Source organism: Psammomys obesus, unplaced genomic scaffold, assembly GCF_907164565.1.
Source record: "Psammomys obesus unplaced genomic scaffold, mPsaObe1.curated_primary_1811, whole genome shotgun sequence".
NCBI classification, from domain to species: Eukaryota; Metazoa; Chordata; class Mammalia; order Rodentia; family Muridae; genus Psammomys; species Psammomys obesus.
The window spans coordinates 5766715-5780583 of NW_026596445.1; the positions used below are offsets into that span (position 1 = coordinate 5766715).

The window sequence follows — 13869 nt, forward strand, 5'->3', positions numbered from 1 at the left end:
GATAGATAGATAGATAGATAGATAGATAGATAGATAGATAGATAGATAAATAGATAGAGATAGATATAGATAGATAGATAGGCAGACAGATAGATAAATGTCACTGAAAAGATTTGATGAGGAAAAATGAATGTTTAGAACTAGAATTGTGTCCATAAAGTAAAATCCCCATTCAGAGTGAAGACACTCATAAATAAAGGATTTTGGTCTATAGGAAGGAGTGAGGTCACAAAAAATTACCCTATTTATGGAAACCAGCTTCAGATACACTTACTTAACAAAGATTTAATAGCATCTTCATAACGTGGAAACTGTTAGAAATGTCTCTTCTTTTTAAAATAGAGCTATTTTCCCAATTAATTAATGTGTTGCTTTTACCTTTAGCAGCATCCATACCTCCCACTGCATAAAGAGCCCCCACAGTCGATTTTCTAGGCTTTGTACGAGGGCTTTGCAACATGGATCTTCGCTCAGGCAGAAGATGATACTTCATAGCTTCCATTAGTAGCTTCTGACACTCCAGATCATCAGTAAACATTGAACTGTTTTCCAGATCTGCGAGTAACTGGAAAGTAATGGTGCATGGCACATATATCAGGAGTCCAACATCAGAAAGACTATGTTTTTTTTCTATCATGTGAAAGCCTACATATGAAAAATGACAAATATAAAACGAGTTACCAAAAGCAATAAAAAAAGAATTTCTGTGGTCAAAAACGTTGAGTAGCTTTATCTACTGCATGTGATGAGTGCAATAAGTTCATATTTTTGTGTATTTGGGCTATAATAGATGTCACAGAAACATGCTCTGTTAAGATATTATCCATTTCAATGGTAATGTATATTTATCATTACATGAGAGCATTATTTTGAAAGCATATGTTTTTTTAAAGTGAATTAGAATACATGATAACCAATCAAGACTAGCAGAAGTGGGTGATAGATCCTATCATTACCTGACACAATACATATCCTTAATAACATTGATGAAATATAAGTAAAATAGTGCTCTCACGATGAACTGGAGAAAACACATGTACAGATTTCATAATGTTGACATGTATTAAACTCTATTCATTTGTTTTGGAACTGTGATATAATAGTACACCAAAAGATAAAGAAACTATATTTGCTGGAGCAAAATTAATCTCATCTCATATAATTTCTTTTTCTGGTTAAATTCAATTCTGTTTTGTGTTTGGTTTTGTTTTTTGCAAATTGTAATCTCTAGTAAATTAAATTACTATCTTGGTTGCCTGATAAAATTGTAGGTATTTCTTTAACATCGTATATGAAATAGGTTTAAAGACTACTTACAGTCTCTATAGAAAGAAAAAAAGAAGATATCAGAAGATAGAAAGATTTCCCATGCTCATGGCTTGGCAGGATTAACAGAGTAAAAATGACCATCTTACCAAAAGCAATCTACAGATTCAATACAATTCTCTTCAAATTACCAATAAAATTCTTTACAGACTTGAAAGAAAAATTCTCCAATTGATATAGAAAAATTTAAAAAAGATAAAACTGTCCTCTACAATAAAAGATTTTCTGGAGGTATCTCTATCCCTAATCTCAAACTGTAGCATAAAGCAACAGTAATAAAAATTGCATGATACTGGAATAGAAACAAAATGGTAGATCAATGGAATCGAATAGAAGACCCAGAAATAAACTCACAACTTATGGACACCTGACTTTTGACAAAGATGCTAAAACCATAAAATAGAAAATAGATAGCATCTTGAAAAAAGTTGCTGGTCTAACTGGATGTCTACATGTAGAAAAATGCAAATAAATCCATATTTATTACTCTGCACAAAACTAATGTCTAAGTTGATTAAAGACCTCAACATAAAACCAGACACAGTAAATCTATTAGTAGAAGAATTGGGAAAGAGCCTTGAGCTCATTGGCACAGGAAACAACTTCCTGAACAGAACACCAACAGCACAGACTCTAAGATCAACAATAAATAAATAGGACCTCATAAAACTAAAAAGTTTCCTTAAAGCAAAGGACACTGTCATCAGAACAAAACGACAGCCTACAGATTGGGAAAGGATCTTCACCAACCCTATATCTGACAGAGGGCTAATATCCAGAATATATAAAGAACTTAAGAAGATAAAAACCAACAAATCAAGGAATCCAATTAAAAATGAGTTACAGAGCTAAATAGAGAATACTCAATAGAAGAATATCAAATGGCAGAAAAAGCACTTAAAGAAATGCTCAACATCATTAGTCATTAGGGTAATGAGAATTGAAACGACTGTGATATTTCACCTTACACCCATCAGAATGGCTAAGATCAAAAACTCAAGTGAAAATACATGCTGGAGAGGATGTGAAGAAAGGGGAACCCTCCTCCATTGCTGGTGGGAATGTAAACATGAAAACCACTTTGGAAATCAATCTGGTGCTTTCTCAGATGATTAGGAATAGTGCTACATCAAGATCCAGTTATACCATTTGTAAGCATATATATATATATAAATGCTCAAGTATACAACAAGGATATTTGCTCAACCATGTTTGTAGCAGCCTTATTTTTAATAGCTAGAAGCTGAAAACAACTCAGATGTCCCTTAGTTGAGGAATGGATACAGAAATTGTGGTACATTTACACAATGGCCTACTACTTAGCATTTAAAAAGAAGGAATAGTGAGATCTAGAAAAGATCATCCTGAGTGAAAAATCCCAGGAGCAGAAAGACACACACTTATAAGTGGATTCTAGATATATAATATAGGAAAATCATAATAAAATCAGTATACCTAAAGAAGCTAATCAAGAGGGAGGACCCTGGGAAAGATGCTCAATCTTCATTCAGAAAGGCAAATGGAATGGGTATCAGAAGAGGTAGAAAACAGGAAACAGGAGAGGAGCCTACCACAGAGGGCCTCTGAAGGACTCTACCTAGCAGCATATCAAAACATACGCTGAGACTCAGATCCAATCTTTGGGCAGAGTGTAGGGAATCTTATGAAAAAAGCAGGAGATAGAAAGTCCTGGAGGGGACAGGAGTTCCACAAGGAGAGCAACAGAACCAGAAAATCTGGGCACAGAGGTCTTTTGTGATACTAATACTACAAACAAGGAACATGCATGGAGATAACCTAGAACCCCTGCACAGATGTAGTCCATGGGCACTCAGTGTCCAAGAGGTTTCACTAGTAATGGGAACAGGGACTGTCTCTGACATGAACTAAGAGGCTGACTCTTTGATCACCTCCACTTGTTGGAGAAACAGCTTTATCAATCCACAGAGGACAACAATGAAGCCAGTTCTGATGAGACCTGATAGGCTAGGGTCAGTTTGAAGGGAAGTAGGACCTCCCCTATCATTGGACAGAGGAAGGGGTATAGGAGAAAAAGAAGGAGGGAGAATGGGATTTGGGGGATACGGGGCTACAGCTGGGATACAAGTGATAAACTATAATTAATAAAATAAAATTAAATTTAAAAAACTAAGATACAAATCTTTTAAAAAAAACACTTATAGACTTCTCATCTTCATGTATTTTATTTCTGTGTTTTGTAGAACATATCGACTTATCTGGAAAACTACATGTGCATGTCATTACTTCAGGAAATTTTCACTTAAACATATTTTAGGCATAAAGCATTGTTAGAGTTGAGAGAATTAGAGTTATATGTTTGAGCAGATCATATTCTTTCTTCTAATGCAGTGAATTTTATAAAATCTAGAATAGAGAATGAATTTACAACTGAGCTATACCATCCTAGGAATATGTACAAAGAATGCAAACTGAGAATTCCCTGCCCCCACCATGATTATTGCAACACCATCCACAAATCTCAGATATGGAATAAAACTAGATGTCCATCAACAAAAAGACAAAAAATATAAAAATGCTGGAAAATAGAAAATATACATAAAGAACTTAAGTTTCAATAGCTTCAGATAGACAGGGTTCTTAGGTATTTGCATACCTAAAATATCTGATGCACAGATTAAGACATATATTAGTAAACCAGATGTTAGACAGTGATTTGGTTGGTCTGTGTAGGAATAATAACTTAGATTCCAAAAAGTTGACAGACAATACCATGCTTAATGAAAGATCATTTCCTATTATCTAGTCATCTGTTGATGGGCATCCAGTATAGAAGCAAAACCAACAAAAGCAAGAGCAATATGGCATCTCCAGAACCCAGTTATAGAGGAAAAAGTTGCCCTGGACACCCTTTCATAAATGAAATTCAAGAAGATCACTTTATATCTATGCTTATGAAGAGAATAATGGAGGAAACAAATAAAATGTGTAAAGAAATAGAGGAAGAAAAAAATCAAACAGATTATGGCCATTTGTAAGAAGCACAGGATAATGAAACCAAACAGTTTGTGGCTTTCAGAGAGAAAATAATTAAATCAATGAAAGAACTAAAAGAAAAATGGACTATTTAAACAAACAAGTGGAGGGACTGAAGGAAAAATAGGACAGTACAGTCAGATAGGTAAAGGAAATCAACAAAAGGTTTCAAGATCTGAAGACAGAATTGGAAAAAATTAAAGAAAACACAAACAGAGGATATCACAAAGAGGAAGAACTTAGGGAAGAACTCAGGAACTACAGAGGTAAGCAAAACCAATAGACTTCAAGAGATAGAAAAAAGAATCTCAGGTGTAGAAGATACAATTGAAGACATCAATGTATATCTCAAAAAATGTTAAATCTAAAACATTCCTGAAACATAACATTCAAGAAAGCCAAGACAACATGAAAAGACAAAACCTAAGAGTAATAGAAATAAAGAGAAAATATTTCCATCTCCAAGGCTCAGAAATTATTTTCAACAAAATCATAGAAGAAATTTCCCCAACCTAAAGGAGAGGCTTATAAGCATACAAAAGGCCTACAGAAAACCTCATGAATTAGACCAGAAAAGAAAATCCTCCTGCCACATAATAATAAAAACTCTAAGTATACAGAACAAAGAAAAAATACTAAAAGCTCAAAGGGAAAAAGACCAAATAATATGTAATATCAAACCCATCAGAATCATACCTGACTTCTCAACAGAGACTATGAAAGCCAGAAGGGCCTGGAAGGATATCATGCAGACTCTAAGAGAACACAGATGTCAGCTCAGGCTACTATAACCAGCAAAATACTCAGTCATCATAGATGGAGAAAACAAGATATTCAATGACAAAAACAAATTTAAACAATACCGACACACTAATCCAATGTTACAGAAGATACTAGGAGGAAAAAGTTAACCCAAGAAAGCTAAGTGCATTCAGGAAAACACAGGAAATAAATAACCTCAATACAGAAAATCAAAGAGGAGCCAAGCACACAGACACACTACCACAGCCAACAACAAAAATCAAAGGATCTAACAGCTACTGATTATTAAACTTCCTCAACATCAATGGACTCAACTCTCCAATAAAAAGATGCAGACTAACAGAATGGATGCTTGAACAAGATCCAGCAATCCATTACATAGAAGAAATTCATCTAAGTCACAAAGATAGACATTACCTGAGAGTAAAAGGCAGGTAGACAGTTTTCCAAGCAAGTGGACCCAAGGAGTAAGCAGGAGTAGCCATTGTAACATCTAATAAAATAGACTTTCAACCAAAATTAATCAAAAGAGATGGTGAAGGTCACTTCATACTCATCAAGGGAAAATTCCACCAAAAAGATATCACAATTTTGAACAACTATGTCTCAAATACAAGGGCACCCATATTTTTAAAAGAAACATTAACAAAACTAAAACCACACACAGATCCCCACACCACACTCTCAATGAAAGACAGGTATACAAAATGGAAATTAAACAAAGAAACAATGACTCTAACAGAGGTCATGAATCAAATGGCTCTAACAGACATATACAGAACCTTTCGCCAAAACACAAAAGAATTTACCCTTTTCTCAGCACCTCATGGAACTGAGCAATGACTATAACAGAGGTCATGAATCAAATGGCTCTAACAGACATCTACAGAACCTTTCATTCAACTTAATGGCTCACCTAGAAGACCCAAGAGAAAAAAAGTAGAAGAAGAGCAGACATTACCAAGAGGGCTAGATGGCTGGAAATAATCATACTCAGGGCTGAAATAAATAAATTAGAAACAAATAAGACAGTTCAAAAATCCATGAAACCAAGAGCTGGTTCTTTGAGAAAATCAACAAGATAGACAACCCTTAGCAAAACTAAATAAAAGGCAGAGAGACACTATCCAAATCAACAAAATCAGAAATGTAAATGTGCCATAACAAGAGACACTGAGGAAATCCAATCATTAGGTCTTAATTCAAAAGTCTATATGCTTCAAAATTTGAAAATCTAAATGAAATGGACAATTTTCTTGATCGATTCTACTTACCAAACTTGAATCAAGACCAGGTAAACAAATTAAATAGTCCTATATCCCCTAAGGAAATAGAAGCTTTCATAAAAATTCTCCGTGTAAAAAGCTCACTTCCATATGATTTTTGTGGAGAATTCTACCGTCTTCTTCAAAGAAGAGCTAACACCAATACTCTTCAAACTATTCCACAAAATAGAAACAGAAGCAACATTACCATACGCCATTCTATGAATCCACGGTTCCCTTGATATCTAATCCTCACAAAGATCAACAAAAAAGGAGAATTTCAGGCCAATCTCTCTTATGAACATTGATGGAAAAAAATGCTCAACAATATACTCGCAAACCGAATCAAAAAACACATCAAATATATCATCCACTATGCCCAAGTAGACTTCATTCTAGGTATGCAGGGGTGGCATAATACATGGAAATACATCAATGTAATCACCATATAAACAAACTGAAAGAAAAAAAACACATGATAATCTCTTTAGATGCTGGAAAAGCGTTTGATACAATCCAACATTTGTTTTTGTATAAAGTCCTGCAGAAATCAGGGATACAAGGCACTTAACTAAACATAGTAAACGCAATATACAGCAAGCCTATAGTCATCATCAAACTAAATGGAGAGAAACTGAAATCAACCCCACTGAAATCAGGGACAAGGCAAGGCAGCCCACTCTCTCTCTATCTCTTAAACATACTACTCAAAGTCCTTGCTAGAGCAATAAGACAACTGAAGGAGATCAAGGGGATACAAATTGGAAAGGAAGAAGTCAAAGTATCACTATTCACAGAACATATGATTGTATACATGAGTGACCTCAAATATTCTACCAGGGAACACCTACACATGATAAACACATTCAGGAAAGTGGTTGGATACAAAATCAACTCAAAATAATCAGCAGCCCTCCTGTATTCAAAAGACAATAAGGCCGAGAAAGTAATTAAGGAAACAACAACCTTCACAATACAATAGACACAAAGTATATAAAGTAACTCCATGTAAATTTCCAAGCAAGTCAAAGACTTGTATGAAAAAGTTTCCAATCTTTGAAGGAAGAATAAAAGAAGATATCAGAAGATGGAAAGATCTCCAGTGCTCATGTCTTGGCAAGATTAGCATATTACAACTGGACATCTTACCAAAAGCAATCTACTGAATCAATGCAATTCCCATCAAACTACCAACACAATTCTTTACAGAGGGTGAAAGAAAAAAATCTCAATTTTGTATGGAATAACAAGAAAACCAGAATTGCTAAAACAATCCTATACAATAAAATATCTTCTGGAGGCATTTTCCTCCCTGAGCTTAAGCTGTACTACAGAGCAACAGTAATAAAATCTCCATGGTACTGGCATAGAAACCAGCTGGTGGATCAATTGAGTTGGGTGGGAAAGCCAGAAATAAACCCACACACTTATGACACCTGACTTTTGACAAAGATGCCAAAAATATACAACAGTAAAAAATTAATGGTGATGGTCTAACCGGATATCTACATGTAGAAAAATGCAACTAGATCCTTGAAGAGCCTTGAATTCATTGGCACAAGAGACAACTTCCTGAACTGAACACCAACAGCACAGGCTCTAAGATCAACAATCAATAAATGAGACATCATGAAATTGAAAATCTACTATAAAGCAAAGAAGGGACACTGTCGTCAGAACAAAACAACAGCCTACAGATTGGGAAAGGCTCTTCACCAACCCTATATCTGACAGAGGGCTAATATCTAGAATACATAAAGAATTCAAGAAGCTAAACAGCAACAAATAAAGTAATCCAATTTAAAAAATGGAGTACAAAGAGAAACTGAGAATTCTCAATAGAGGAATATCCAGTGGCAGAGAAATGCTTAAAGAAATGCTCAACATCCTTAGTCATCAGAGAAATGGAATTCAAAATATTCCTGAGATTTCACCTTAAATCCATCAGAATGGTTAAGAGCAAAACTCAAGTGACAACACATGCTGGAGAGGATGTGGAAAAAGGAGAACCTTACTCCATTGCTGATGGGAATGCAAAATTGTACAACTACTTTGTAAATTAATTTAGCACTTTCTCAGACCATTAGGAATATTGCTACCTCAAGATCCAGCTATCCCACTCCTAGGCTTATATCCAAAAGATGCTAAAGTATACAACAAGAACATTTGTTCAGCAATGTTCATAGTTGCTGTATTCGTAACAGTCAGAATGTGGAAACAAATGAGATGTTCCTCAACTGGAGAATAGATAAAAAAAAAATTGTGGTAAAATTACACAATGGACTACTACTCAACAATTAAAAACAGAGAAATCATGAAATTTGCAGGCAAATGGTGGGATCTAGAAAAGGTCATCCTGAGTGACATATCCCAGAAGCAGAAAGACACACATCTTATATACTCAGTTATAAGTTGATATTAGACATATAATATAGGATAATCATGCTAAATCTGTACACCTAAAGAAGCTAAGCAAGAAGGAAGACCCTGGGTAAGATGCTCAAGTCTTATTCAGAAAAACAAATGGGATAGATATTGGAAGAGGATGAAAACAAGGAAAAAGACAGAAGCCTAACCACAGAGGGCCTCTGAAAGACTCTATCCAGCAGGGAATCAAAGTAGATGCTGAGCCTCATAGATAAACTTTCGGCAGAGTGCAGGGAATCTTATGAAAGAAAGAGGAACTAGAAAGACCTGGAGGAGACTTGAGCTCCACAAGGAGAGCAACAGAATTAAGAAATCTGGGCTCAGGAGTCTGTTTTGAGACTGATACTCCAACAAACGACCATGCATGGAGATAATCTAAAAACCCTGCACAGATGTAACCCATGGCAGCTCAGTCTCTACGTGAATTTCCTAGTAAGGGGAACAGAGACTGTCTCTGACATGAACTCAGTGGCTGGCTCTTTGATCACCTCCTCATGGCAGGGGAGGAGGCAGCCTTACCAGGCCACAGAGGAAGACTATGCAGATAGTCCTAATGAGACCTGATAGGTTGGGATCAGATGGAAGAAGAGGAAGACCTCCCCTATCAGTGGACTGGGAAAGGGGTATGGGAGGAAAAGAGGGATGGAGGGAGGATTGCTATGGGATGAGGGAGAAAGCTACAGCTGGGATAAAAAGTAAATAAATTGTAATACATTTTAAAAAAGAAAAATATAACACTTATTTTTAGAATCATCTTTCCTATAATCCTTCAGTTCAGTACACATGATGAGAATTCCATTGTAATGATTGCATCTTTAAGGACAGATGCTGGCTTTCAATTACAGGAAATAATTACCCATGTTTGTAGGTATTATCCAGGATCTGACTCCTCCTAAAACCAGTTATATAAAGCTGCTATATTGATTATTCTGACTTTGCTTAGAAGGTGAGTGGTGCTTGGAAAGGAGACCCAGTCATTTTCCTCCCTTGTTATAGTATGGTAAGGGAGGCAACTGAAACTGATATTATGATGTTGGAGATAATCGGTAGGTTACTTTTAAAGCTGTATTTCTTTTTCTCCATTATTAATACCTCTAATTATACACTTTTTCAATGGAGTACATTCTGTACACACCATTATATATTTTTTTGAAAAAAAAACTGACAAATATTAATGGATTGCTACATTACAAAGTAGAAATCTAATATACTTTACCATGATTAAGTTCCATACCTGTGGAGAAAGCAATGGCAGTCTGATATAAGAAAGCAGCTTCCCCAGGTCTCGCTGCCTAGTTTGAGCATCATGACCTACCCACTGCATAAGAGCATGGAAAATTGTTTCTTCATCAGGCACATTAATGTCATCACTACACAGAAGTTTTGAAATTTCATTAGCTGGAAGCAGAAGGAATTCTTGGTTCTTCACAACATCAATGAAGTGTTCCTAAAAGAGAAGCAACATCTTCTGATACAGTACTTGAAAGGTAGCTTAATAAAATAATAATATTTTGGACAACTCAGCTGTAGATAAAAAACAATACAAAAGCATTGTACTTTGTTAACTTTCTCAGATTTGAACACACATTTTAATGTGTCTTATCTCAAGTTTCCATTTGTTATTGTCATATATTTCTTCGGTATCAAACTACAAGCAAGTATGTCTCAGTTTTTCATCTAAGCATCACTGTAATTTCTAGTTCTTAAATAAATATTTCTGAAAACAGCTTATTTCAAATATTTTTACAGTGAATATCTCAAGTTTTAAGTACAGTAATCTATTGTACTCTTCAAACAATTAAACAGTTACTTTTTTATGGGTACATCTTAAGACAGATTCTAAATAATTGGGAACTTTGAATAAATCAAATCATTACTTCACCTATACTCCTAATTTAGTCATTAGTGAAAGGAGACTAAGAGAAAAATATCCCATAAAGTAAAAAAGAAGGCTGATAATTCCATAATGATATGCTGATGCCACAAATTCCCAAAGTTGTATGCCTATTTAGACAATGAACCTTTTTTGATTAAGGCAACCAATTGAGACAGAACTGATGTTTTTAGTGTAGCAGAACACTGTAGCTGACATTCTTCCCATTTATAGTAATCATTGAAATACTATTCACACATTAATAAATGATTATGCAAGTGTTAATTAATCACTATGGGACCTACTGTGGGGGTGGTCTTACTACAATGAGAAACTTGTTTGATCTCCTATATAAATAGCTGAAAGTTAACATCTCTAATCATGTTTACTATATTTTTCTCAATTACACAACTGTCTTTTTAGGTGATAAAGAGGTTATAGAAATGTCAAGGAAATATAAATACTATAAAAAGTTAAATGTAACACAATTTGTGCATGCATTCTTTAGTTGAGGGGCATCTGGGCTGTTTCCAGCTTCTGCCTATTACAAATAAAGCAGCTACAAACAAGGTTGAGCAAATGTCCTTTTTGTGTACTTGAGCCTCTTTTGGATATATGCCTAGGAGTGGTATGGCTGGATCTTGAGGAAGCGCTATTCCTAGTTGTCTGAGAAAGCGCCAGATTGATTTCCAGAGTGGTTGTACAAGTTTACATTCCCACCAGCAGTGGAGGAAGGTTCACCTTTTTCCACAACCTCTCCAGCATGTGTTGTCCCTTGAGTTTTTCATCTTGGCCATTCTGATGGGTGTAAGGTGAAATCTCAGGGTTATTTTGATTTGCATTTCCCTAATGGCTAATGAGGTTGAGCATTTCTTTAAATGCTTCTCTGCAATTCGATATTCCTCTACAGAGAATTCTCTGTTTAGGTCTGTTCCCCATTTTTTAAGTGGATTACTCAGTTTGCTGCTTTTCAGCTTCTTAAGTTCTTTATATATACTGGATATTAGTCCTCTGTCAGATAAAGGGTTGGTGAAGATTCTTTCCCAATCTGTAGGCAGTCGCTTTGTTTTGATGACAGTATCCTTTGCTTTACAGAAGCTTTTCAGTTTCAGGAGGTCCCATTTATTGATTGTTGCTCTCAGAGCCTGTGCTGTTGGTGTTCTGTTCAGGAAGTTCTCTCCTGTACCAATGAGTTCTAGGGTATTCCCCACGTTTTTTTTTTTTTTTTTCTAGCCGATTTAATGTGTCTGGTTTTATGTTGAGGTCTTTGATCCACTTGGACTTCAGTTTTGTGCAGGGTGATAAGTATGGATCTATTTTCATTTTTCTACATGTAGACATCCAGGTAGACCAGCACCATTTGTTGAAGATGCTATCTTTTTTCCATTGTATGGTTTTGGCATCTTTGTCAAAAATCAGCTGTCCATGATTGTGTGGGTTTATTTCTGGGTCTTCTGTTTGGTTCCATTGATCCACCATTCTGTTTCTATGCCAGTACCATGCAGTTTTTATAACTGTTGCTCTATAATACAGCTTGAAATCAGGGATAGAGATACATCCAGAAGATCTTTTATTGTAGAGGATTGTTTTAGCAATTCTGGGTTTCTTGTTATTCCATATGAAGTTGAGAATTTTTCTTTCCAGGTCTGTAAAGAATTGTGTTGGCAATTTGATGGGAATTGCATTAAATCTGTAGATTGCTTTTGGTAAGATGGCCATTTTTACTATGTTAATCCTGCCAAGCCATGAGCATGGGAGATCTTTCCATCCTCTCATATCTTCTTCTAATTCTTTCTTCAGAGACTTGAAATTTTTTTCATACAAGTCTTTGATTTGCTTGGCTAGGGTTACACCAAGGTACCTTATGTCATTTGTGGCTATTGTAAAGTGTGTTGTTTTTCTAATTTCTTTCTCATCCCTTTTGTCTTTTGTATACAAGAGGGCTACTGATTTTTTTTGAGTTTTGTATCCAGCCACTTTGCTGAAGGTGTTTATCAGCTGTAGGAGTTCCCTGGTAGAGTTTTGGGGTCACTCATGTATACTATCATATCATATACAAATAGTGATAATTTGACTTCTTCCTTTCCAATCTGTATCCCTTGATCTCCTTCAACTGTCTTATTGCTCTAGCAAGGACTTCCAGCACTATGTTGAAGAGATATAGAGAGAGTGGGCAGCCTTGTCTTGTCCCTGATTTCAGTGGGATTGCTTTAAGTTTCTCTCCGTTTAGTTTGATGTTGGCTATAGGCTTGCTGTATACGGCCTTTACTATGTTTAGATATGTGCCTTGTATCCCTGATCTCTCCAAGACTTTAAACATGAATGGATGTTGGATTTTGTCAAATGCTTTTTCAGCATCTAGGGAGATTATCATGTGTTTTTTTTTTTTTCTTTCAGTCTGTTAATATGGTGGTTCACATTGATGGATTTCCATATATTGAACCACCCCTGCATACCTGGGATGAAGCCTACTTGGTCATAGTGGATAATATCTTTGATGTGTTCTTGGATTCGGTTTGCAAGTATTTTGTTAAGCATTTTTGCATCAATGTTCACAAGGGAGATTGGCCTGAAATTCTCTTTCTTTGTTGAGTCTTTGTGAGGGTTAGGTACCAAGGTGACTGTGGCTTCATAGAATGAGTTTGGTAATGTTCCTTCTGTTACTATTTTGTGGAATAGTTTGAAGAGAATTGGTGTTAGCTCTTCTTTGAAGGTCTGGTAGAATTCTGCACTGAAGCAATCTGGACCTGGGTTTTTTTTGGATGGGAGACTTTTGATGACTGCTTCTATTTCTTTGGAGGATATAGGACTATTTAGTTGATTTACTTGGTCCTGATTCAGCTTTGGTAAGTCAAATCGATCAAGAAAATTGTACTACCACTCTGGAAATCAATCTGGTGCTTTCTCAGACAACTAGGAATAGCGCTTCCTCAAGATCCAGCCATACCACTCCTAGGCATATACCCAAAAGAGGTTCAAGTACACAAAAAGGAAATTTGCTCAACCATGTTTGTAGCAGTTTTATTTGTAATAGCCAGAAGCTGGAAACAGCCCAGATGCCCCTCAACTGAAGAATGAATGCAGAAATCTATACATCTATACAATGAAGTATTACTCAGCAATGAAAAATAAGGAAATCATGAAATTGCAGGTAAATGGTGGGACCTGGAAAGGATCATCCTGAGTGAGTTGTCCCAGAAT

The 13869-nt window shown here is 35.7% G+C and overlaps 1 protein-coding gene across 1 annotated transcript in view; it reads right to left on the reverse strand.

The window, feature by feature from the left end:
- Positions 1–13869, reverse strand: part of Klhl4 (kelch like family member 4) — a 123973-nt gene that overhangs the window by 18160 nt on the left and 91944 nt on the right. Inside the window, exons 5-6 of the mRNA XM_055598253.1 lie at positions 10030–10242; positions 379–565 (exon numbers count right to left, since the gene is read on the reverse strand). Coding sequence (XP_055454228.1) covers positions 379–565; positions 10030–10242 — 400 coding nt within the window. The remainder of the gene's footprint in view (positions 1–378; positions 566–10029; positions 10243–13869) is intronic.